We start from the raw sequence: 26,714 nt of genomic DNA, 5'->3' as shown, positions 1-26,714 counted from the left end.
ACATCCTTGTAAATCTTTTCTGAACTCTTTCAAGTTTCACCACATCCACCCAATTCCTATACTCAATGCTCTGACCAATAAAGAAAAGCATACCAAACGCCTTCTTCACTATCCTATCTACCTGCGACTCCTCTTTTAAGGAACTATGAGCCGACACACCAAGGTCTCTTTGTTCAGCAACACTATCTAGGACCTTACCATTAAGTGTATAAGTCCTGCCCTGATTTGCTTTTCTAAAATGCAGCACCTCACATTTATTTATCTAAATTAAACTCCATCTACCACTCCTTGGCCCAGTGGCCCATCTGATCAAGATCCCATTGTACTCTGAGGTAACCCTCTTCGCTGTCCACTACACCTCCAATTTTGGTGTCATCTGCAAACTTACTAACTGTACCTCTTATGCTCACATTCAAATAATTTATATAAATGATGAAAAGTAGAGGACCCAGCACCGATCCTTGTGACACTCCACTGGTCACAGGCCTCCAGCCTGAAAAGCAACCCTCCACCACCACCCTCTGTCTTCTACCTTTGAGCCAGTTCTGTATCCAAATGGCTAGTTCTACCTGTATTCCATGAGATCTAACCTTGCTAATCAGTCTCCCATGGGGAACCTTGTCGAATGCCTTACTGAAGTCCATATAGATCACATCTACCGCTCTGCCCTCATCAATCCATAGATAGTAATTCCTATTAAGTACAGGAACTCTGGTGTGTGCTTTCTGTCAAACTGTGTCTAAAAGATGGATAAAATTGGGGAACTTTGCATAGTTAGATAAAATCTTTAATTTTTGTGACAATTAGGGAACGCGATGACCTAGTGGTATAATCGCTGGACTACCGACCCAGATAATGTTCGGGAAACCTAGGTTCAAATCCCGCCACTACAGACGTGGTATTTAAATTCAATAAAAATCTGGAATTAAGAGTCTAATGGTAAATCTGTCGATTGTAGGAAAAAACCCATCTGGGTCACTAATGCCCTTTAGGGAAGGAAACTGCCCTCCTTACCTGGTCTGGCCTAGGTATGACTCCAGACCCACGGCAATGTGGTTGACTCTTAACTGCCCTTGGGGCAATTAGGGATGGGCAATAAATTTCAGCAAGGCCTTTGATAAAGTTCCCCATGGTAGCCTCATTCAGAAAGTAAAGGGGCATGGTATACAGGGAAACCTGTCTGTCTGGATACAGAATTGGCTGGCCCATAGAAGACAGAGGGTGGTAGTAGATGGAAAGTATTCAGCCTGGAGCTTGGTGACCAGTGGTGTTCCGCAGGGATCGGTTCTGGGACCTCTGCTCTTTGTGATTTTTATAAATGACTTGGATGAGGAAGTGGAGGGTGGGTTAGTAAGTTTGCTGATGACAGGAAGGTTGGTGGAGTTGTGGATAGTGTGGATGGCTGTTGTGAGTTGCAATGGAACACTGACAGGATGCAGAGCTGGTCTGATAAGTGGCAGATGGAGTTCAACCTGGAAAAGTGTGAAGTCATTCACTTTGGAAGGTTGAATATGAATACAGAATACAGGGTTAAAGGCAGGATTCTTGGCAGTGAGGAGGAACAGAGGGATCTTGAGGACCATGTCCATAGATCCCTCAAAATTGCCACCCAAGTTGATAGGGTTGTTAAGAAGCCATATGGTGTTTCATTAGCAGGGGTATTGAGTTTAAGAGCCGCGAGGTTATGCTGCAGCTCTATAAAGACCTGATTGGAATATTGTGTTCGATTCTGATCATAGAGTCAGAGAGATGTATAGCACGGAAACAGACCCTTCAGTCCAACTTGTCCATGCTGACCAGATATTCCAGCCCAATCTAGTCCCACCTGCCAGCACCTGGCCCATATCCCAGGATGCTGCCTGGACTGGAGGGTATGTCTTATGAAGAAAGGTTGAGGGAACTAGGGCTTTTCTCATTGGAGAGAAGAAGGATGAGAGGTGACTTGATCAAGGTGTACAAGATGATGAGAGGCACAGATAGAGTGGATAGCCAGAGACATTTTCCAAGGGTGGAAATGGCCATCACAAGGGGGCATAATTTTAAGGTGATTGGAGGAAGATTATGGGGAGATGTCAGAGGTAGGTTCTTTACACAGAGAGTGGTGGGTGTGTGGAATGCACTGCCAGCAGTGGGAGTAGTAGAGTCAGAGACATTGGGGACATTTAAGCGACTCTTGGATAGGCACATGGAAGATAGTACAATGAAGGGTATGTAGGTTAGTCTGATCTTAGAATAGGATAAAAGGCCAGCACAACATTGATGGCCGAAGGGCCTGTACTGTTCTATGTTCTATGTTTGATGTTCTAAATGCTGGCATACCTAGTGATAACCTCATCCCCTAAATGATTACAGAATTTTAGCATTCTACCAATTTCCAGTGTTGTGTCCCAGTTAGGGGTGACTGACCTCCCCACTCTCGGACCCCTGTACTATTGCAACGCAGTTTGAGATACAAAGCCTGGTCTTGGTATTCACCATCATAGGGCCTGTACACAGCTCACCAACCGCACTGTCAGGAAGTGGATCTTTGATCTGACCTTGTACTTCCTGGAGTTCAGCAGATTGAACTGACACATGGAGAGAGGTTCAAAAGGAACTTTCAAAAGAATATTAGATTTTTAAAGATGATTTGATTAAAATGATTTTAAAATCTTATTTTGTGAATTTTGACAAGGAAACATTTTGTAATGCTCCCGGGAAAGAGCATGAGATTGCGGACCAGTTAGATTGCTCTTTTAGGGGCTAGTACAGTGCGAGGGACTGAGTGGCTTCCTCCTGCACTGAGTGAACCTATTCCATCAGACACATCATGAACTTCCTCTGTGTTCTGTGCAAGAACAACATCCCAGAACGGTATCTACTAGGCCCAGCTGAATTGGTCATGTACACGGTCAGTTCAGCCACTATTCTGCCCTCTCCCTGTTGCCCCGGCAGTGTCTGTACCTGAGCAGGGAGTGGGGGGTGGGGTTGGGATAGTCGGAGTGCTTACCTCACAGCCTTTAGCCAGTGCGAAGCCTCCTCCCAACAGGAATACCACATTCCAGGGCAGCTTATGGTGAACAACATCCCAACTCAGGAGTCTCTGGCTCGCTCCCTCCTGTTCAGCTGGACGGCATTTATAAAACACAAACAAACAATCTCACAATCATCCTTTCCTCCGTTCCAATCACTCCTGCATTGTCGTTGGCTGAAATGTGTTTGGCACTGAGTCAGTAACAGAGATGTGAGAGTTGAGAGCCCAGTCTGAATGGGGAAAGGCCGATAGAGGGAGACTAGCTTCCCTCAGCAGTGAGTGTCCCAATACAGCAGAGGATCACGGTCAAACACCGCCCAGTCTCTGACTGCTCTCAGGGTCGAAGCAATTGTGGTTTGAAACAAACTCTGAAAGGACCGTGCCACAGAACTGACTGAGATTCTGACTCAGTCTGGCCATTCTGGTTATTATATTGGCTGGTCTTCTCTGACTGGGCTGGAGACACGTTGGTGGGAAGTGTAGAGGGTGCTTTACTCTGTATCTAACCCCATGCTGTCCCTGTCCTGGGTGTGTTTGATGGGGAGACAGTGAAGAGGGAGCTTTACTCTGTATCTAACCCCATGCTGTCCCTGTCCTGGGTGTGTTTGATGGGGAGACAGTGAAGAGGGAGCTTTACTCTGTATCTAACCCCATGCTGTCCCTGTCCTAGGAGTGTTTGATGGGGGACAGTGTAGAGAGAGCTTTACTCTGTATCTAACCGCATGCTGTCCCTGTCCTGGGAGTGTTTGATGGGGACAGTGTAGAGGGAGCTTTACTCTGTATCTAACCCCATGCTGTCCCTGTCCTGGGAGTGTTTGATGGGAGACAGTGTAGAGGGAGCTTTACACTGTATCTAACCCCGTGCTGTCCCTGTCCTGGGAGTGTTTGATGGGAGACAGTGTAGAGTGAGCTTTACACTGTATCTAACCCCATGCTGTCCCTGTCCTGGGAGTGTTTGATGGGGGACAGTGTAGAGGGAGCTTTACTCTGTATCTAACCCCGTGCTGTCCTGTCCTGGGAGTGTTTGATGGGGACAGTGTAGAGGGAGCTTTACACTGTATCTAACCCCATGCTGTCCCTGTCCTGGGAGTGTTTGATGGGGGACAGTGTAGAGGGAGCTTTACTCTGTATCTAACCCCGTGCTGTCCCTGTCCCGGGAGGGTTTGATGGGGGACAGTGTAGAGGGAGCTTTACTCTGTATTGAACCCTGTGCTGTCCCTGTCCTGGACATATACCTGAGATATCCTCCTTTGAGCTCTGCTGCATCCGATTCCATGGTGTGAAGTTTGGTTTCTTCGATGGGATGATGAACATGAGGATTGCGATGAGAACAGCCACTGTGGCATCACTGACGTATCTGAAACAGTGAAGTGTGTATCAGCGAGTGGGTCTGGCTGTGAAGCAGACACCGTCCCTGACCCCAGCGCTGTCACATTGCACTGCTTCCAAAAACAGCACCAGAACAAAACCACCTCCTTCAGTTGGTTGTGCCAGTCACTGAGAGAGTGAGGATCACATTCCCTCTTCCCAGACACTATCTCCAGCTGGGAGAGAGGGAGGAGAGAGACTGGGGGAGAGGGAGGAGAATGAGGAGAGAGGGAGGAGAGAGACTGGGAGAGAGGGAGGAGAATGAGGAGAGAGGGAGGAGAGAGACTGGGGGAGAGGGAGGAGAGAGTGAGGAGAGAGACTGGGAGAGAGGGAGGAGAGAGTGAGGAGAGAGGCTGGGAGACAGTGAGGAGAGAGTGAGGAGAGAGGGAGGAGAGAGGCTGGGACAGAGTGAGGAGAGAGGCTGGGAGAGAGGGAGGAGAATGAGGAGAGAGGGAGGAGAGAGACTGGGGGAGTGGGAGGAGAGAGGGAGGAGAGAGACTGGGAGAGAGGGAGGAGAGAGTGAGGAGAGAGGGAGGAGAGAGACTGGGGGAGAGGGAGGAGAGAGGGAGGAGAGAGACTGGGAGAAAGTGAGGAGAGAGTGAGGAGAGAGGCTGGGAGAGAGGGAGGAGAGAGACTGGGAGAAGGGAGGAGAGAGACTGGGAGAAGGGAGGAGAGAGGCTGGGAGAGAGGGAGGAGAGAGACTGGGGGAAAGAGAGGAGAGAGAGGGAGGAGAGAGACTGGGGGAGAGGGAGGAGAGAGACTGGGGGAGAGGGAGGAGAGTGAGGAGAGAGGGAGGAGAGAGACTGGGGGAAAGAGAGGAGGGAGAGAGAGGAGAGATGAGGAGAGAGGGAGGAGATAGACTGGGGGAGAGGGAGGAGAGAGACTGAGAGAGAGGGAGGAGAGAGACTGTGAGAGAGAGAGGAGAGAGACTGGGGGAGAGTGAGGAGAGAGGCTGGGAGAGAGGGAGGAGAGAGACTGGGAGAGAGGGAGGAGAGAGACTGTGAGAGAGAGAGGAGAGAGTGAGGAGAGAGACTGGGAGAAGGGAGGAGAGAGAGAGAGGAGAGAGGGAGGAGAGAGACTGGGGGAGAGTGAGGAGAGAGGCTGGGAGAGAGGGAGGAGAGAGACTGGGAGAGAGAGAGGAGAGAGGGAGGAGAGAGACTGTGAGAGAGTGAGGAGAGAGACTGGGAGAGAGTGAGGAGAGAGACTGGGAGAGAGGGAGGAGAGAGACTGGGAGAGAGGGAGGAGAGAGAGAGGAGAGAGGGAGGAGAGAGACTGTGAGAGAGAGAGGAGAGAGACTGGGAGAGAGAGAGGAGAGAGAGAGGAGAGAGGGAGGAGAGAGGGAGGATAGAGAGGAGAGAGGGAGGAGAGAGACTGTGAGAGAGAGGGAGGAGAGAGACTGTGAGAGAGAGAGGGAGGAGAGAGACTGAGAGAGAGAGGAGAGAGAGGGAAGAGAGAGACTGTGAGAGAGTGAGGAAAGAGGCTGGGAGAGAATGAGGAGAGAGGGAGGAGAGAGACTGGGAGAGAGAGAGGAGAGAGGGAGGAGAGAGACTGGGAGAGAGAGAGGAGAGAGACTGGGGGAAAGAGAGGAAGGAGTGGGAGTGGGAGAGAGAGGAAGGAGAGAGACTGGGAGAGAGGGAAGAGAGAGACTGGGAGAGAGGGAAGAGAGAGAGTGAAGAGAGAGTGAGGAGAGAGACTGAGAGAGAGAGAGAGGAAGGAGAGAGACTGGGAGAGAGGAATGAGAGAGACTGGGAGAGAGGGAAGAGAGAGACTGAGAGGGAGTGAAGAGAGAGACTGAGAGAGGGAGGAGAGAGACTGGGAGAGAGGGAGGAGAGAGACTGGGAGAGAGTGAGGAGAGAGTGAGGAGAGAGTGAGGAGCGAGGCTGGGAGAGAGACTGGGAGAGAGGGAAGACAGAGAGTGAGGAGCGAGGCTGGGAGAGAGTGAGGAGCGAGGCTGGGAGACAGTGAGGAGAGAGTGAGGAGAGAGGCTGGGAGAGAGTGAGGAGAGAGTGAGGAGAGAGGCTGGGAGTGAGGAGAAAGTGAGTAGAGAGGATGGGAGAGAGTGAGGAGAGAGGCTGGGAGAGAGTGAGGAGCGAGGCTGGGACAGAGTGAGGAGAGAGGCTGGGAGAGAGTGAGGAGCGAGGCTGGGAGAGAGTGAGGAGCGAGGCTGGGAGAGAGTGAGGAGAGAGTGAGGCGAGAGGCTGGGAGAGAATGAGGAGAGAGGCTGGGAGAGAGTGAGGAGAGAGTGAGGACAGAGGCTGGGAGAGAGTGAGGAGCGAGGCTGGGAGAGAGTGAGGACAGAGGCTGGGAGAGAGTGAGAAGAGAGGCTGGGAGAGAGTGAGGAGAGAGGCTGGGAGAGAGTGAGGAGAGAGTGAGGACAGAGGCTGGGAGAGAGTGAGAAGAGAGGCTGGGAGAGAGTGAGGAGAGAGTGAGGACAGAGGCTGGGAGAGAGTGAGGAGCGAGGCTGGGAGAGAGTGAGGAGAGAGTGAGGAGCGAGGCTGGGAGAGAGTGAGGAGAGAGGCTGGGAGAGAGTGAGGAGCGAGGCTGGGAGAGAGTGAGGACAGAGGCTGGGAGAGAGTGAGAAGAGAGGCTGGGAGAGAGTGAGGAGAGAGTGAGGAGTGAGGCTGGGAGAGAGTGAGGAGAGAGTGAGGACAGACGCTGGGAGAGAGTGAGGAGAGAGGCTGGGAGAGAGTGAGGAGAGAGTGAGGAGTGAGGCTGGGAGAGAGTGAGGAGAGAGTGAGGACAGAGGCTGGGAGAGAGTGAGGAGAGAGTGAGGAGCGAGGCTGGGAGAGAGTGAGGAGAGAGTGAGGAGCGAGGCTGGGAGAGAGTGAGGAGAGAGACTGGGAGAGAGTGAGGAGAGAGTGAGGACAGAGGCTGGGAGAGAGTGAGGAGAGAGTGAGGAGCGAGGCTGGGAGAGAGTGAGGAGAGAGTGAGGAGCGAGGCTGGGAGAGAGTGAGGACAGAGGCTGGGAGAGAGTGAGAAGAGAGGCTGGGAGAGAGTGAGGAGAGAGTGAGGACAGAGGCTGGGAGAGAATGAGGAGAGAGTGAGGAGCGAGGCTGGGAGAGAGTGAGGAGAGAGTGAGGAGAGAGGCTGGGAGAGAGTGAGGAGAGAGTGAGGAGAGAGGCTGGGAGAGAGTGAGGAGAGAGGCTGGGAGAGAGTGAGGATACAGATGCTAGGGATCAGAGTTGAAGAGTGTGTTGCTGGAAAAGCACAGAATCCGAGGAGCAGGAGAGTCGATGTTTCAAGCATCAGCTCTTCATCAGGAATGAGGGGGTGGCCCAAAGGGGGCTGAGAGATAAATGGGAGGGGAGTGCGGCAGGGAGGAAGGTACCTGGGAATGCGATTGGTAGGTGAAGGTGGGGGGTGATGGTGATAGGTCGGAGAGGAGGGTGGAGTGAATAGCTGGGAAGGAAGATGGACGGTAGGACACGCCGACAGGGCGGTGCCGAGTTGGAGGGTTGGATTTGGGATAAGGTGGGGGGGAGGGGAGATGAGGAAACTGGTGAAATCCACATTTTTCCCCTGGGGTTGGAGGATCCAAGGTGGAAGATGAGGCGTTCTTCCTCCAGGTGGTGTGTGGTTAGGGTTTGGCGATGGAGGAGGCCCAGGACCTGCATGTCCTTGGGGGTGAGTTGAAGTGTTCGGCCACGGGGCGGTGGGGTTAGTGTGGGTGTCCCAGAGATGTTCTCTGGAACCCTCTGCAAGTTCCAGTGCCACAATCTTCAGCTGCCGTGTGCCCCAGCTCTATTCACCTTCCTGTTCCTCACCACCCTCCTCCCTTTACTCAACAAAATCTAAACTACGCCGTGAGTCCAAAGCCATTTGCAGGTGAGGACTCTTTGGCGAGAGGTCTTTCCTAATTCCACTCCAGACATTCTGGCTCTCAATTTTAGACTCTGACCCAGAGTCCTTCCCTCCCTGAGCAGCTGGAACCATTTCCCATGATCCACAATAACTGTTGCCATTAATTCCTCCAAACCTTTGATCAAAATCACCCGTGGAGCTTCTGCGTTTCTGGGAAGGAGCACGTTTGGATGGAACAGTCGGTTATAATTGGATACTAAATCACACTTTGCCATATTCACACACTTAACAACAAATTTTCATGCTGGTAGAATATGTTCCCTGAGGATTGGCTGGGGTCATGGGAACCGACTGATCAATGCCAATGATCGATTGTTCTGATGACTGGCAGGAAGTGCCAAATGCCAGCCCAAACCCAGGGGTACATTCACACCACACACACCCACACCTCCCCCAACCCTAACATCAGTACACACTCACCTGAAACACAAAGCTATCTCCTCACTATCAGCTGGAAGAGCAGGGATGGTGTTGGAAAAGCAAGACAGAGCAGGGAGACTGGAAGGTAAGCAGGGACGTGCAGGCAGGATGGGGAGATTGGGGGCAGAGTGACCAAGGCAGGTTTGTAATCAGTATCAAAAGAGTCAAGGATTCTCAGGAGAAGGCAATGAAGTGAAGTTGAGGATTACCAGATCAGCCATGACTGAATGGCAGAACACAATCAATGGGCTGAATGGCCTCCAGTTGTGAGGGAGAGCCGCACTGTCGGAGGGTCAGTGCTGAGGGAGTGCCGCACTGTCGGAGGGTCAGTGCTGAGGGAGTGGGCACTGTCCGAGGGTCAGTGCTGAGGGAGCGCCGCACTGTCACAGGGTCAGTGCTGAGGGAGTGCCGCACTGTCGGAGGGTCAGTGCTGAGGGAGCGCCGCACTGTCAGAGGGTCAGTGCTGAGGGAGCGCCGCACTGTCGGAGGGTCAGTGCTGAGGAAGTGGGCACTATCGGAGGGTCAGTACTGAGGGAGCGCCGCACTGTCGGAGGGTCAGTGCTGAGGGAGCGCCGCACTGTCGGAGGGTCAGTGCTGAGGGAGTGCCGCACTGTCGGAGGGTCAGTGCTGAGGGAGTGCCGCACTGTCGGAGGGTCAGTACTGAGGGAGCGCCGCACTGTCGGAGGGTCAGTGCTGAGGGAGCGCATAACTGTCGGAGGGTCAGTGCTGAGGGAGCGCCGCACTGTCGGAGGGTCAGTGCTGAGGGAGTGCCGCACTGTCGGAGGGTCAGTACTGAGGGAGCGCCGCACTGTCGGAGGGTCAGTGCTGAGGGAGTGCCGCACTGTCGGAGGGTCAGTGCTGAGGAAGTGGGCACTATCGGAGGGTCAGTGCTGAGGGAGTGCCGCACTGTCGGAGGGTCAGTGCTGAGGAAGTGGGCACTATCGGAGGGTCAGTGCTGAGGGAGTGCCGCACTGTCGGAGGGTCAGTACTGAGGGAGCGCCGCACTGTCAGAGGGTCAGTGCTGAGGGAGCGCCGCACTGTCGGAGGGTCAGTGCTGAGGAAGTGGGCACTATCGGAGGGTCAGTGCTGAGGGAGTGCCGCACTGTCGGAGGGTCAATACTGAGGGAGCGCCGCACTGTCGGAGGGTCAGTGCTGAGGGAGCGCCGCACTGTCGGAGGGTCAGTGCTGAGGGAGTGCCGCACTGTCGGAGGGTCAGTGCTGAGGGAGCGCCGCACTGTCGGAGGGTCAGTACTGAGGGAGCGCCGCACTGTCGGAGGGTCAGTGTTGAGGGAGTGCCGCACTGTCGGAGGGTCAGTGCTGAGGGAGTGCCGCACTGTCGGAGGGTCAGTGCTGAGGGAGAGCTGCACTGTCGGAGGGTCAGTACTGAGGGAGTGCCGCACTGTCAGAGAGTCAGTACTGAGGGAGCGCCGCACTGTCGGAGGGTCAGTGCTGAGGGACAGCCGCACTGTCGGATGGTCAGTGCTGAGGGAGCGCCGCACTGTCGGAGGGTCAGTGCTGAGGGAGCGCCGCACTGTCGGAGGGTCAGTGCTGAGGGAGTGCCGCACTGTCAGAGAGTCAGTACTGAGGGAGCGCCGCACTGTCGGAGGGTCAGTGCTGAGGGAGCGCCACACTGTCGGAGGGTCAGTGCTGAGGAAGTGGGCACTATCGGAGGGTCAGTGCTGAAGGAGTGCCGCACTGTCGGAGGGTCAGTACTGAGGGAGCGCTGCACTGTCGGAGGGTCAGTGCTGAGGGAGCGCTGCACTGTCGGAGGGTCAGTGCTGAGGGAGTGCCGCACTGTCGGAGGGTCAGTACTGAGGGAGCGCTGCACTGTCGGAGGGTCAGTGCTGAGGGAGAGCCGCACTGTCGGAGGGTCAGTGCTGAGGGAGTGCCGCACTGTCAGAGGGTCAGTGCTGAGGGAGCGCCGCACTGTCGGAGGGTCAGTGCTGAGGGAGCGCCGCACTGTCGGAGGGTCAGTGTTGAGGGAGCGCCGCACTGTCGGAGGGTCAGTGCTGAGGGAGTGCCGCACTGTTGGAGGGTCAGTGCTGAGGGAGTGCCGCACTGTCGGAGGATCAGTGCTGAGGGAGTGCCGCACTGTCGGAGGGTCAGTACTGAGGGAGTGCCGCACTGTCGGAGGGTCAGTGCTGAGGGAGTGCCGCACTGTCGGAGGGTCAGTGCTGAGGGAGTGCCGCACTGTCGGAGGGTCAGTGCTGAGGGAGTGCCGCACTGTCGGAGGGTCAGTGCTGAGGGAGAGCCGCACTGTCGGAGGGTCAGTGCTGAGGGAGTGCCGCACTGTCAGAGGGTCAGTGCTGAGGGAGCGCCGCACTGTCGGAGGGTCAGTACTGAGGGAGCGCTGCACTGTGGGAGGGTCAGTGCTGAGGGAGCGCCGCACTGTCGGAGGGTCAGTACTGAGGGAGTGCCGCACTGTCGGAGGGTCAGTACTGAGGGAGTGCCGCACTGTCGGAGGGTCAGTGCTGAGGGAGCGCCGCACTGTCGGAGGGTCAGTACTGAGGGAGTGCCGCACTGTCGGAGGGTCAGTGCTGAGGGAGCGCCGCACTGTCAGAGAGTCAGTACTGAGGGAGCGCCGCACTGTCGGAGGGTCAGTGCTGAGGGAGCGCCGCACTGTCGGAGGGTCAGTACTGAGGGAGTGCCGCACTGTCAGAGAGTCAGTACTGAGGGAGTGCCGCACTGTCGGAGGGTCAGTGCTGAGGGAGTGCCGCACTGTCGGAGGGTCAGTGCTGAGGGAGCGCCGCACTGTCGGAGGGTCAGTGCTGAGGGAGTGCCGCACTGTCAGAGGGTCAGTGCTGAGGGAGTGGGCACTGTCGGAGGGTCAGTGCTGAGGGAGTGGGCACTGTCGGAGGGTCAGTGCTGAGGGAGCGCCGCACTGTCGGAGGGTCAGTGCTGAGGGAGAGCCGCAATGTCAGAGGGTCAGTACTGAGGGAGAGCCGCACTGTCAGAGGGTCAGTTCTGAGGGAGAGCCGCACTGTCAGAGGGTCAGTACTGAGGGAGCGCCGCACTGTCGGAGAGTCAGTGCTGAGGGAGTGCCGCAAAGTCCGAGGGTCAGTACTGAGGGATTACCACATTGTCGGAGGGTCAGTGCTGAGGGAATGTTGCACTGTCAGAGAGTCAGTACTGAGGGAGCGCCGCACTGTCGGAGGGTCAGTACTGAGGGAGTGCCGCACTGTCAGAGAGTCAGTACTGAGGGAGCGCCGCACTGTCGGAGGGTCAGTGCTGAGGGACAGCCGCACTGTCGGATGGTCAGTGCTGAGGGAGCGCCGCACTGTCGGAGGGTCAGTGCTGAGGGAGCGCCGCACTGTCGGAGGGTCAGTGCTGAGGGAGTGCCGCACTGTCAGAGAGTCAGTACTGAGGGAGCGCCGCACTGTCGGAGGGTCAGTGCTGAGGGACAGCCGCACTGTCGGAGGGTCAGTGCTGAGGGAGCGCCGCACTGTCGGAGGGTCAGTGCTGAGGGAGTGCCGAAATGTCAGAGGGTCAGTGCTGAGGGAGTGCCGCACTGTCGGAGGGTCAGTGCTGAGGGACTGCCGCACTGTCGGAGGGTCAGTGCTGAGGGAGTGCCGCACTGTCGGAGGGTTAGAATTGAGGGAGAGCCGCACTGACGGAGGGTCAGTGCTGAGGGAGCGCCGCACTGTCGGAGGGTCAGTGTTGAGGGAGTGCCGCACTGTCGGAGGGTCAGTGCTGAGGGAGTGCCGCACTGTCGGAGGGTCAGTGCTGAGGGAGAGCTGCACTGTCGGAGGGTCAGTGCTGAGGGGGTGCCGCACTGTCGGAGGGTCAGTGTTGAGGGAGTGCCGCACTGTCGGAGGGTCAGTGTTGAGGGAGTGCCGCACTGTCGGAGGGTCAGTGCTGAGGGAGAGCCGCACTGTCAGAGGGTCAGTGCTGAGGGAGTGCCGCACTGTCAGAGGGTCAGTGCTGAGGGAGCGCCGCACTGTCCGAGGGTCAGTGCTGAGGGAGTGCCGCACTGTCAGAGGGTCAGTGCTGAGGGAGTGGGCACTGTTGGAGGGTCAGTGCTGAGGGAGTGCCGCACTGTCGGAGGGTTAGAATTGAGGGAGAGCCGCACTGACGGAGGGTCAGTGCTGAGGGAGCGCCGCACTGTCGGAGGGTCAGTGTTGAGGGAGTGCCGCACTGTCGGAGGGTCAGTGCTGAGGGGGTGCCGCACTGTCGGAGGGTCAGTGTTGAGGGAGTGCCGCACTGTCGGAGGGTCAGTGTTGAGGGAGTGCCGCACTGTCGGAGGGTCAGTGCTGAGGGAGAGCCGCACTGTCAGAGGGTCAGTGCTGAGGGAGTGCCGCACTGTCAGAGGGTCAGTGCTGAGGGAGCGCCGCACTGTCCGAGGGTCAGTGCTGAGGGAGTGCCGCACTGTCAGAGGGTCAGTGCTGAGGGAGTGGGCACTGTTGGAGGGTCAGTGCTGAGGGAGAGCCGCACTGTCAGAGGGTCAGTGCTGAGGGAGAGCCGCACTGTCAGAGGGTCAGTGCTGAGGGAAAGCCATACTGTCGGAGGGTCAGTGCTGAGGGAGAGCCGCACTGTCGGAGGGTCAGCGCTGAGGGAGTGCCGCACTGTCGGAGGGTCAGTGCTGAGGGAGAGCCGCACTGTCAGAGGGTCAGTGTTGTAGCTGCCATCTCTCGGGTAATAACCCAGGGTCGGGGTGTGTTGCCTTGTTTCCAATACTCACCCTTTGCCGTTGCCCTTGAAGAAGAGGTATCCCCAGCCTCGGACGAAGCCAGGCTCCCGTGTGAACCAGAGCAGTACCACCAGGACGAAGAGGATGAGCACAGCTTTCTCTGCGAAGGACATTGGCCCCAGCTTCTTGTACTCTCTCACAATGACATCATTAGCTCTCTTCTCCTTTGGGGTAACTGGGATTCGCCAGCCCCACAGCTTCCGAAAACTGTCGGGAAAACAAGAACATATTCCAGCCATTTCCCAGCTCCATAAACCCAGGGTGACCCAGTCACAAATATCTTGGGGCAAGCATTTTCACAGACACAGCACTGAGAAGCAATAGACCCTATGGGGAATGATCCCCATCAGCACTCAGTGAGTGGTCTGGAGAAACTGATCGCCTGTCCCTCATAGATCTTTCTTAGGACTGAATCCCCCCCAACACTTCTAGATCGGCCAATCTCATTATGTGCTTTGTGTTGGAGAGGCCTCTCCTCAGGAGGCTCTGTCTGGACAGCGGAATTGGATATGGGAGAGATCAAAGGGATCCTTTAGGGATCTCAGGGCAATTACCCTGAAAGGAGGCAGAAAGAAACCTTCAACCCCTGGAACTTCTGCCTCCAGCATCGTGTTACAACTAGCGTAAAGCTCTTTATATTCTTTTCAACTACAAGTAAAGCTCTCTCTACACTGTCCCCCTGAAACACTCCCCAGGACAGGGTCAGCACAGGGTTAGATCCAGAGTAAAGCTTCCTGTACATTGTCCCCCATCAAACACTCCCAGGATAGGGACAGCACGGGGTTAGATCTAAAGTACAGTCTTGGCTTGGTGCTGTGTGTTAACACTACATTGTATGTTTGGAGGTTTCCTGGGTGTTAGCCTTCTTCCTGGTTTGGGAATGATCTACATCAATGTTCAGCTCCGAGTTAGCTAAAACACAATGTAGTCAGAGCACGCTCCCTTCCCTGATGGTGTCACATTGTATGAACCACTGACAAGTCCCAAACAAATCATAGGAGAAACTTTTACATTCATGACCTCTTGATGCCACCTTCAGCTGTAGTTTTGTGCCCAACATCCTGAGTTGTCTGTTTTGTGGACCTCACTCCTATTTCTTACAATCTTATCACCTGTTGCCTGATTTGTGTATAAATTATTTGCATCCAAATCATTTGAAGTTGCTGGGCACCTCTGAGACACACTGAAAGAGCTGACCCAGTGCCAGCCTTCAGAGCTATCAGGAGTTGCTGGCTATTATCAGAAATTGCTACACAGTAGTGATAACAATATCATTTCCAAATTCTAACTTGTCCAACTTGTCCATGACAACCAGATATCCCCACCCAATCTAGTCCCACCTGCCAGCACCCGGCCCATATCCCTCCAAACCCTTCCTATTCATATACCCATCCAAATGCCTCTTAAATGTTGCAATTGTACCAGCCTCCACCACATCCTCTGGCAACTCATTCCATACACGTACCACCCTCTGCGTGAAAAGGTTGCCCCTTAGGTCTCTTTTATATCTTTCCCCTCTCACCCTAAACCTATGCCCTCTAGTTCTGGACTCCCCCACCCCAGGAAAAGATCTTGTCTATTTATCCTATCTATGCCCCTCATGATTTTGTAAACCTCTATAAGGTCACCCCTCAGCCTCTGACGCTCCAGGGAAAACAGCCCCAGCCTGTTCAGCTTCTCCCTGTAGCTCAGATCCTCCAACCCTGGCAACATCCTTGTAAATCTTTTCTGAACCCTTTCAAGTTTCACAACATCTTTCCGATAGGAAGGAGACCAGAATTGCACGCAATATTCCAACAGTGGCCTAACCAATGTACTGTACAGCTGCAAGATAACCTCCCAACTCCTGTACTCAATACTCTGACCAATAAAGGAAAGCATACCAAACGCCTTCTTCACTATCCTATCTACCTGCACTCCAAGGTCTCTTTGTTCAGCAATACTCTCCAGGTCCTTACCATTAAGTGTATAAGTCCTGCCCTGATTTGCCTTTCCAAAATGCAGTACCTCACATTTATCTAAATTGAAAATGGAAGTCTGTTTCCATGCTGTACATCTCTGACTTTATGACTCTATGCCACACCTCAGCCCATTGGCCCATCTGATCAAGATCCTGTTGTAATCTGAGGTAACCTTCTTCACTGTCCACTACACTTCCAATTTTGGTGTCATCTTCAAACTTACTAACTGTACCTCTTATGCTCACATCCAAATCATTTACATTAATGATGAAAACTAGTGAACCCAGCACCGATCCTTGTGGCACTCCACTGGTCACAGGCCTCCAGTCTGAAAAACAACCCTCCACCACCACCTCTGTCTTCTACCTTTGAGCCAGTTCTGTACCAAATGGCTAGTTCTCCCTGTATTCCATGAGATCTAACCTTGCTAACCAGTCTCCCATGGGGAACCTTGTCAAACACCTTACTGAAGTCCATATAGATCACATCTACCGCTCGGCCCTCATCAATCTTCTTTGTTACTTCAAAAAACTCAATCAAGTTTGTGAGACATGATTTCCCATGCACAAAGCCATGTTGACTATCCCTAATCAGTCCTTGCCTTTCCAAATACATGTCCATCCTATCCCTCAGGATTCCCTCCAGCAACTTGCCCACCACTGATGTCAGCCTCACCGGCCTATAGTTCCATGGCTAGTCCTTACCACCTTTCTTAAATAATGGTATCACATTAGCCAATGTCCAGTCTTCCAGCACCTCACCTGTGACTATAGATGATACAAGTATCTCAGTAAGAGGCCCAGCAATCACTTCCCTAGCTTCCCACAGAATTCTAGGGTACACCTGGTCAAGTCCAGGGGATTTATCCACCTTTATGTATTTAAGACATCCAGCACTTTCTCCTCTGTAATATGGACATTTTTCAACAAATATCTCAATGTGGCACCTGCACAGCAAAGTCTAAGAAGCCACAAATCCTATTGTTCTGCTCGTGGTGAGACTGCTATGTTTTCCAAAGCACGTTCTCAATCTGTGGAATGTAAGGGTGTTGCTTCATCCTCGCCCTCAGACCAATCACCTATAAAGTTTGTGCTGCTTTCTTTAATTGCCTTGCCTCAGTTTAATACTATGATTCTACTTTGTGATATCTCCCTAACGTTGGGGAGGGTTGTGCCTTGAGTTTGGGTAATTCAGTGATTTCACAAGTATTGCTGTTTGCTGGTACATAAAACTGCAAGAAGATAGGCCGTATGGTGTCTGGAGTTCTTCCTACCATTTCATAGTGGACTGCCTCAGGCCTCAGCTCCTGTTTCTAACCAATTCCTCATCGCCCTCACCTCCCCATGCTTCGGAACTAGAATTAGAATTAACTTTATTTTCATATGGAAAGTTTACAAAGCACCCCTTACCTTCAGGACAAAAATACTTAAGTACAGATTCTTAAATACAAATTCTTCGGGAAAACAAATTAGAAAAGCTAAAGAAATAATAAAATCAAAATAATTTGTAATCTAGGCTGCACAACTATGAGGCCAGTGACAGGGCTCTGCGCTGATTGTCATCTATGTAGTGATTCGGATTAGAACGTGGGAGACATGGTTCGTAAATTTGTGGATAACACCAAAATTGATGGCACAGTGGACAGTGAAGAAGGTCATCTCAGATTACAGCAGGATCTTGATCAATTGGGTCAATGGGCTGAGGAGTGGCTGATGGAGTTTAATTTGGATAAATGCGAGGTGCTGCATTTTGGTAAAACAAGTCAGAGCAGGACTTATAGACAATGATAAGGCCCTGGGTAATGTTGTAGAGCAGAGAGACCTAAGAGTTCAGGTAGATAATGCTTTGAAATTTGCGTCACACTTATTCACAGTGGTTAAGAAAGCGTTTGGCATGCCTGCCTTCATTTCTCATACTATTGAGTTTGGGGGTTGGGGCATCAGCTTGAGATTGTACAGGATGTTGGTGAGGCCATTTCTGGAATACTGTGTGCAATTCTGGTCGCCCTGCTACAGTAAGGGTATTATTAAACAGGAGAGGGCTCAGAAATGATTTACAGGATGTTATCGGGAATGGAGGGTTTGAATTCTAAGGAGAGGCTGGAGACACTGGCACATTTTTCACTGGAACGCAGAAGGTTGAGGGGTGACCTTATAGAGGTTCATAAAATCATGAGGGGTATGGATAGGGTGAGTGACGATTTTTTTTTTCCCTAGGGTGGGGGAGTTTAAGACTAGGGGGTGTATTTTTAAGGTGAGAGGAGAAAGATTTCAAATGGACACAAGGAGCAATGTTTTCACGCAGAAAGTTGTTCGTGTGTGGAATGACCTGCCAGAGGAAGTGGTTTATGCAAGTACAGTTACAATGTTTAAAAGACATTTGCATAAATACATGGATAGGAAACGTTTGAAGGGATATGGGTGAAACACAGGCAGGTGGGACCAGTTTAGTTTGGGAACATTGTCAGCATGGACGTGTTGGGCTGAAGGGTCTGTTTTCGTGCTGGTATGACTTTATGACTCTATAACTTGGGGAGTTTATAAAATTATTAGATTAGTGAAAGGTTTTGATGTTTAAGTTTATCAGAGATCCTTCTCTGTCCCATTATAGAATGAGATATCTTATAAATATTGTAGAGTACAGATTGTTAGCAAGATGGAGGGACTCTCGGAGTTTATGTCAATTTGTAAAAGCTACAAGGATCAGTGCAGCAGCTTGAGATGCTCATACAGGAGTTCCTTGTGAATGGTGAGGCGCAACACAATCTACACCCTTTGTATAAAAGGGAATAGAGCAACAATGGACACAGAACATCACAGAACTAACATTGCTGATGTACACTAGGCCGAGCACATGGGAGGGATAAGCAGATAAGAATCTGGATAATAGGGACACCTCCCCACCCCCCATCCCCCATATTACAATGAGAAACCAGGAAATGAGAGAGTGAGTGAGATATAAGGATTGGGAGACAGTGAGAGAGAGAGTGAGTTAGAGAGAATGTGAGATACCGAAAGCGTGGGTTAGAGAGATTGACATAGAGAGAGAGAGAGAGAGAGGAACTGAGAGTGAAAAAGAGACAGTATGAGAGAGTGAGTTGGAGAGATGGATGTCAAAGAATAAGTGAGATTGTGAGACAGTGAGACAAAGAGAGAGTCAGAGAGTGAGTGAGAGAAGAGATTGTGAGATAGAGAAAAAGTAAGATTCGAGAGATTGAGAAACTGAAATTGAAAGAAAGAGTGAGATACAAACAGTGTGTGTGAGAGTGAGATAGAGTTAAAGAATGAGACAGAGAGTGAAAGAGAGTAATAAAGTGAGATGGAGTGAAAGAAAGAGTGTGAGATTGAATGAGCAAGAGTGAAATAGATTGTGTGAGTTAGAGAGAATGTGAGATTGAGTGAGGTAGAGAGTGAGTGAAAGTAAGTATGAGAAAAAGAGAATGAGAGAAAGAATGTGAGAGTGTGTGAGATGAGAGAATGTGAGAGACTGAGTGAGATAGAGAAAGAGAGTGAGTGAGACAGTGAAAGAGCGTGTGAGATAGAGGGGGTGAAAAGAAAGAGAAAAAGAGCTGAAGACCAAAATGAGAAAGTGTCTGAGCTCCCTGCCCATCTGGTCAGTAAGCAGCCAGGTTACACCGGGTATCAGGACCTCAGGTCATTGCTATCATTTACCTCAACATCCTAAACTTATGGTATCAAAGTAGTCTCACAATCAACTTCGGTTCAGGCTGTTCTGGAGTTACTCGCTCATCATTACCATTTAGCCCAATGGTGTAACGGCCCGGTTGGGAATCCCCTGACAGAACCTACACCCAGGGTCTTTGCAGCAGCAATGGGAGATCTCCATCAGGCTGGGTTTCCAGGGTCCTGTTGCTGTCAGAATGACAGGTAAGAATGTGGATCTGTTACCAAGGTTACATGGACAGCATGGAACCCTGACTCAGAAGGCAGCAGCTGTGTGTTCCATGACCATGCCCAACCCTCCCAGGATTGTCTAGAAATCTCTGTGCCCCTGTCCTCCTGTCCAGCCCACAGGGACCTTTGTGGCCCTCGTGATTCCGCCTCGTGTACATCCCCTGATCATAGTCACTGCACAGTGGGTCCCACTGGCCTTGTGTTCAGCCCCAGCTCTGGCATTTCCATCCTCAACCTCTGTCTCCTTCTATCCATCCTCCTTTAGAAACTCCTTAAATCCTGGAACTTGGATGAAGCTATGGGTCACCTGTGCCAACATCTCTCCGAGAGTGATTGGGTGCCAGATTTTCACTGATACTCACACCTAATGCATCTTGGACTGGTTTCCAGTGTGAAAGGTGTTATATAAATGCAGGTTATTGTTGCAGCCAGGGGTACGTATTGATTTGTTCAGACATTTCTCCGATTGTAAGTAAGCGACTATCTGGGTTTTCGCTGCTACTGTCTGTGTCCAAGACATAAAGCCCACAGCAGCCCTGAACCAGGCACTGAGCTTCCAGGCAGTCACTTACTTGAGTCCCAGGAATAACGCCTGCAGCCATAACCAGCAGAGAATGAACATAATCAGCATGTTGGGAAACGAGAATGCAAACCACGAGGCGAAATTAACCACTTCTCCGCTTTCTGGGAAAATCCTTCAAAACCACAAAATCACAAAGAAGTCTTAAAACATGGTCAGATATAACACCGTCGCTGTCAGCTACCCCAGTCACTCTCGGGGTGTGAGTGTCTCGTTTGTTACCAGCAATTGTTGCCCGTCCCTAGTTGCCCTCGAGGTGATGAGGAGGTAATTTAAGATTGAGATGAGGAGACGTTTCTGCACTGAAAAGATAGTGAGTCTCCAGAAAGCTCCCTCTCATGTGCCCGTCCCTAATTACCCTCAGGGAAATGGTGGTGAGCTGCTTCCTTGGACACAATTGAGTGACCCCCTCAGCCATTTCCAAACACAGTGAACAGCCAACTAGGTTGCTGTGACTCAGAGTCATGGGTAGGCCAGACAGGGTAAGGATGACAGATTTCCCTTCCTCAAATAGGCTTCACAGCCTTGGGTATGTGAACAGGACATAGAACAGAGAACATTACAGTACAGGCCCTTTGGCCCTCGATGTTGCACCAACCTGTGGAACCAATCTGAGGCCCATCTTTCCTACACTATTCCATTCTTGTCCATATGCCAATCCAATGACCATCCAAATGCCCATAAAGTTGGTGAGTCTACGACTGTTGCAGGCAGGGCATGGCATTCCACACCCCACTACTCTCTAAGTAAAAAAACAACCCTCTGATATCTCTCCCATATCTATCACACCTCAATTTAAAGCTATGTCCCCTTGTGTGAGCCATCACCATCCGAGGAAAAGGCTCTCACTGTCCACCCGATCTAATCCTCTGATTATCTTATATGTCTCAATTAAGTCACCTGAATAGGAAGGGTTTAGAGAGATATGGGCCCAATGGGACAAGATTAATTTAGAATTTTGGGTTGATTTGATTTATTTATTGTGGTTACGTGTACCTAAGTACAGTGAAAAGATGTGTTTGTGAGCAGTACAGGTAGATTAGAGTAAGCAAGGGCATACAGAGTGCTCAGAAATGCTCTGTTTTTGTGCTAAACATCTTTATGATTCTATGACTGATTCTAGCTTTGAAATCTGGATTTTAGTGAATTAATTTCACTTTAATTCCTAGACTCTCTTGGTAGGATTTGTATTTATGGCCCTTGGTTATGTGAATAGGCCTCTGGATTATGAACATAACCAGTGTCCTGTCACCACATCCCCCCCCCCCCCCCCAATTGCAACCTGATACTGAGGAGATGAGGATACAGTGAGGAACAGAATTACAACAGTCAGCCTATCTCACCACCGTCAGTGGTTAGTCCGTGTTTTCATTCCAGTCACTTGGTTCCAAATCTTCAATAACCTTTACCCAACAAACATGCCAGAAATACTTAGCAGCAACTGTGAAAAGAGGGGAAAGAGGTAAACCTCTCCAGATTTACATCACAGCTCTAGCAGCCTACTTTCCTGACCACCATGGCATTAGTCAGGGTAATCGGCTTAAAATGCCGACAGAATATTTCTTTATCACTCTCCTTATTCAGGCAGTTCTGCTATAGCGCGTCTTTCGTTAACACAAATTGACTGTAACATGATTGGCTGTTTCGATAGCGTGAACGTTTAAGGTGTGTGTTGGCTATAACACGATTATATCACCAACTCTTTAAGTGCTGTTTGTATTGTGTGATTTTTGTCTAGCGTGGGGTCACACAGGAACGCAACTATCATGTTCTGGAAGAAACAGCCTGTACTCGAAACAACAACAATACTTTGAACCTTGTTTCTCAATGTTACCAGTTGTTTTTAAGTTTTGTACCTCAGTATCTTCATACCTGAGATGGTGCCGTGTGTGGTGACATTACACACTTGTACTTTTGTACTTGAGCACACATGACAATAAACCTTACATCAAATCAAATCAAAAACCAAATCCACAATGAAACCTACACCAAAGTCTCTTGGTAATAGCAGGCTGAATCCTTCAGCAATATACAGTCAGTGGAGGATAGTTTCACAATACAGATTACCAGTCGCAATTACTGCAGAGGAGATTGACAGAGGAGGGAGAGAGGGACCCTATATTTTATTCTTAAACCTGCCCATGTCTCCCTCCACCCCACTCCCAAAGCAATCTGACACTCTCTATCGCTGTAATAGGAAAACAAGCCACTGCCAGTACATCAAGCTTTCACCGAGGGCCAGGGACACAGTCAGAGACCGTGATACCCTACAGGCTGACAGACTACATTTCTGGACTCGATTCTAAACCTCAAACACCCGAACGTTACACATGAAAGGCATGGATACACCTGGGGAGAAAGAATCAGGTTGAGAAATCCAGAGAGAGAGAGACAGACAAGAGAGAGAATGTAATGGAAAATAGACAAGGTGGCAATAATAAAGAGAGAGAAAAGAGAGGGTGAATGACAGAGAGAGCACAAGTGAGACGAAATGAGGGAGAAAGACAAAGGTTCTGACAAGGAAAGAAATTGGTGATAATTATATGGTGTCAGAGAATGGACAGGTTGGCTGGAAGCTCCATTATAGGGGACATCAGAGTCATAAAGATGTACAGCACGGAAACAAACCCTTCAGTCCAACCCGTCCATGCAGACCAGATATCCCAGCTTAATCTAGTCCAATTTGCCAACACCCGGCCCGTATCCCTCCAAATCCTTCCTATTCATATACTCACCCAGATGCCTCTTAAATGTTGCAATTGTACCAGCCTCCACCACTTCCTCTGGCAGCTCATTCCATACACGTACCACCCTCTGCGTGAAAAAGTTACCTCTTAGGTCTCTTTTATATCTTTCCCCTCTCACCCTAAACCTCTAGTGAAAGGACACTCATGGCAGTGAAGCCCCTCTGGACTTCCCCCACCCCAGGGAAAACACCTTGTCTATTTATTCTATCCATTCCTCTCATAATTTTGTAAACCTCAATAAGGTCACTCCTCAGCCTCTTTCAAGTTTCACAACATCCTTCCGATAGGAAGGAGACCAGAATTGCACGCAATATTCCAACAGTGGCCTAACCAATGTCCTGTACAGCCGCAACATGACCTCCCAACTCCTGTACTCAATACTCTGACCAATAAAGGAAAACATACCAAACGCTGCCTTCACTATCCTATCCACCTGCGACTCTACTTTCAAGGAGCTATGAATCTGCACTCCAAGGTCTCTGTTCAGAAACACTCCCTAGGACCTTACCATTAAGTGTATAAATCCTACCAAGATTTACTTTCCCAAAATGCAGCACCTCGCATTTATCTAAATTAAACTCTATCTGCCACTTCTCAGCCCATTGGCCCATCTGGTCAAGATCCTGTTGTAATCTGAGATAACCTTCTTCGCTGTCCACTACACCTCCAATTTTGGGATCATCTGCAAACTTACTAACTGTACCTCTTGTGCTCACATCCAAATCATTTATATTAATGATGAAAAGTAGAGGGCCCAGCACCGATCCTTGTGGCACTCCACTGGTCACAGGCCTCCAGTCTGAAAAACAACCCTCCACCACCACCCTCTGTCTTCTACCTTTGAGCCAGTTCTGTAACCAAATGGCTAGTTCTCCCTGTATTCCATGAAATCTAACCTTGCTCACCAGTCTCCCATGGGGAACCTTGTCGAATGCCTTAGTGAAGTCCATGTAGATCATGTCCAGTGCTCTGCCCTCACTGGTGGGCAGGGGGAGGGAACGGGGGTTGGAGGGAAGAGCCTGTGTGTGTTTGTCTACCACTTCTCACAGCCACCTGACATTCCAGAGGGGCTTCACCGCTCATGGGTGACCTTTCACTGTTGATAACCCAGGGAAACATGGCAGCCTGACTGGTGCACAGCAAGATCTCACAAGTGCTAGTAAGGACTGCAGATGCTGGAAGTCAGAGTCAGTAGATATGAAGCTGGAAAAGCAGAGCCTCGGATGCTGTCTGACCTGCTGTGCTTTTCCAGCTTCATGTCTATTGACCAAGATCCAGGAGCAGCAGTTCTGTGAATATCCAGACACACCCCGGGCTGCCACTCTTCGCTGGATGAGGGATGCACAGGAAACGAGAGAGCTCCCCCTCGCCCCTCATTCGAAACAGTGGTCTTGGTTGAGGGCAGCCATGACAGTAGGAGACTCCAGCTCTGAGCTGACAGTGGCAAGGTGACAGCTCTGACAGTGCTGTGTGTGCTCTCTACCCTGCGCTGCATTACGATGTAATTACTGCTTTTCAAGTGGAGGTGGTGTCGAATCACATTGAGGGAGGATCTCTCAGTTGCCGGTGACACTGCAGGATCAATGGGAAGGTTTCTCTAATTGTAACTTCACTCATAACCAGAAGTGTACAGTGAGCTCATAATTTCCCCAAAAAGAGCAAACAAAGGATCTCTTGGTGCTCTGGCAACACAAGGGACTAAAATCTTCACCCCTCCCCCCCCCTCCCAGCCCCCACCATCCCAGGCGAGGGAGAGACCTGATTGGATATCTGCGCTTCGCCCCTGGAAGGGAGCTCAGATGCTTTCACATCTCCTGGTCCCTCTGCTCCCTGGTGGGGGGAGACTGGGATTAAATCACTGGCTAGTTATCCTGAGAGCCAGGCAATTCTCTCGGAATGTGGGTTCAAATCCCACCACAGCAACTGGTGGAATTTAATTTCAGCTAATAAGAATCTGGAATTAAAATCACTAATAGTGACTCTGAAACTAGTATCTCCAGTAATACAAACCCACCGGGTTCACTCAGGGAAGACAATTAGTCATCTTTACCTGTCTGGCCTACATGTGACTTCAGACTCACAGCAATATGACTGACTTTTCAATCTAAAGTTGATCTTGCTCTTTGTCTACCTTCTTTGCAGCCGTAACTTTGTTCAATCACCCCAACATTTTCGTATGCAATGATCAAAATTGGAGATGTAGTGGACAGCGAAGTGGGTTACCTCAGATTACAACAGGATCTGGACCAGATGGGCCAATGGGCTGAGAAGTGGCAGATGGAGTTTAATTCAGATCAATGCGAGGTGCTGCATTTTGGGAAATCAAATCTTAGCAGGACTTATACACTTAATGGTAAGGTCCGACGGAGTGTTGCTGAACAAAGAGACCTTGGAGTGCAGGTTCATAGTTCATTGAAAATGGAGTCACAGGTAGATAGGATAGTGAAGAAGGCGTTTGGTATGCTTTCCTTTATTGGTCAGAGTATTGAGTACAGGAGTTGGGAGGTCATGTTGCGGGACATTGGTTAGGCCACTTTTGGAATATTGCGTGCAATTCTGGTCTCCTTCCTATGGGAAAGATGTTGTGAAACCTGAAAGGGTTCAGAAAAGATTTACAAGGATGTTGCCAGGGTTGGAGGATTTGAGCCATAAGGAGAGGTTGAACAGGCTGGGGCTGTCTTCCCTGGAGCATCGGAGGCTGAGGGGTGACCTTATAGAGGTTTACAAAATCATGAGGGGCTTGGATAGGGTAAATAGACAAAGTCTATTCCCTGGGGTCGGGGAGTCCAGAACTAGAGGGCATAGGTTTAAGGTGAGAGGAGAAAGATATAAAAGAGACCTAAGGGGCAACATGTTCACACAGAGGGTGGTACATGTATGGAATGAGCTGCCAGAGGATGTGGTGGAGGCTGGTACAATTACAGCATTTAAAAGGCATCTGGATGTGTATATGAATAGGAAGGGTTTGGAGGGCTGTGGGCTGGGTCCTGGCAGGTGGGACTAGATTGAGTTGGGATATCTGGTCAGTGTGGACAGGTTGAACTGAAGGGTCTGTTTCCATACTGTACATCTCTATGACTCTTTGACACTATGTCCTCTGTCCCTATCCTGTCTCACCTCAATGTGAGCCACTGGTCTCCAGTCTGACATTTTAATAGTGTCTCAGCCCCTTCTCGCTGCTGTTCCCCTGCTGAGGCTTTGAAAGACCAATCCCAGTGAGCCCAGCAGCTATTTGTAGCCATGATGGCGTCTGGGGTGGAGGATGGTTGACCCCTGCCCACCTTCCCAGCTGCACTTGCAGAGATGGTCCCTGAATAGCCCTGTTATCTCAAGCAGCCAGCATGTGGGGGGGAGGGTATCTGAAAGACATTCCTGTATCCACATAGTCCACCTCAGCAGCTCCTGATACATCTCATTTACCCCTCGATAGAAACGGCCATTGACAGCATATTGTTTATCATTTCAAAACATCATCTTTATCCAAAGTTAAAAATCACACAACACCAGGTTATAGTCAAACAGGTTTATTTGGAAACACTAGCTCATCAGGTAGGTAGATCATAGGACACAGAGATCCTGCCCCACTACCTGCCTGATGAAGGAGCAGTGCTTTGAAAGCTAGTATTTCCAATTAAACCTGTTGGACTATAACCTGGTGTTGTGCAAGTTTTAACTTTGTCCGCCCCAGTCCAACACCGGCTCCTCCACACCACCCAAAAGCATTTCAGAGTGTAGTCCACTGGATGAATTAATGTTGGCTGTCTCATGACAAATAGGATCTGGGTAACACAGACCACAGCCTTCCTGGAAAAGAAGGTCACGGAAAATGGAACCACCAAAAGCCTCACTTCTCCTATTTTACTGGGAGGAGGAACAGTGGTCAGGGTCTGGGCACAAAGGGTTAACTTTCGACAGAACAAAAAGGCAAGGTTTTAGTTTCAGTTCCGAGGAAGAATGATCGAAATTCGAAACATTAACTCTGTTTCCATCGACACAGACGGTGCCAAAACTGCTGAGTCTCTTCAAACTTTGGGCTGTTATTTCAGTTTTCCAGCATCTGCAATGCTTTACATCAATGATTCATGATATGACTAACAGCACTGACTCCCGGACAGTGCAGCTCTCCCTCAGCACTGACCCCCGGACAGTGCAGCTCTCCCTCA

The 26,714-nt window shown here is 50.8% G+C and overlaps 1 protein-coding gene across 2 annotated transcripts in view; it reads right to left on the bottom strand.

The window, feature by feature from the left end:
* The window catches only part of LOC122563860 (Na(+)/citrate cotransporter-like), a 55,866-nt gene that overhangs the window by 13,281 nt on the left and 15,871 nt on the right, over positions 1-26,714 (bottom strand). The window contains exons 6-9 of one of the 2 annotated variants that reach the window (XM_087977151.1): positions 19,797-19,919; positions 13,341-13,556; positions 4,249-4,370; positions 2,990-3,105 (exon numbers count right to left, since the gene is read on the bottom strand). In XM_087977151.1, coding sequence (XP_087833277.1) covers positions 2,990-3,105; positions 4,249-4,370; positions 13,341-13,556; positions 19,797-19,919 — 577 coding nt within the window. The remainder of the gene's footprint in view (positions 1-2,989; positions 3,106-4,248; positions 4,371-13,340; positions 13,557-19,796; positions 19,920-26,714) is intronic. The other variant, XM_087977152.1, reaches the window with a different exon arrangement.

Source organism: Chiloscyllium plagiosum, unplaced genomic scaffold (genome assembly GCF_037043375.1).
Source record: "Chiloscyllium plagiosum isolate Xiang-an unplaced genomic scaffold, Cpla_swu_hap1 HiC_scaffold_31, whole genome shotgun sequence".
Lineage (NCBI taxonomy): Eukaryota > Metazoa > Chordata > Chondrichthyes > Orectolobiformes > Hemiscylliidae > Chiloscyllium > Chiloscyllium plagiosum.
The sequence above is the reverse complement of the archived record's forward strand: the minus strand, read 5'-3'. Positions and strand labels throughout refer to the sequence as shown.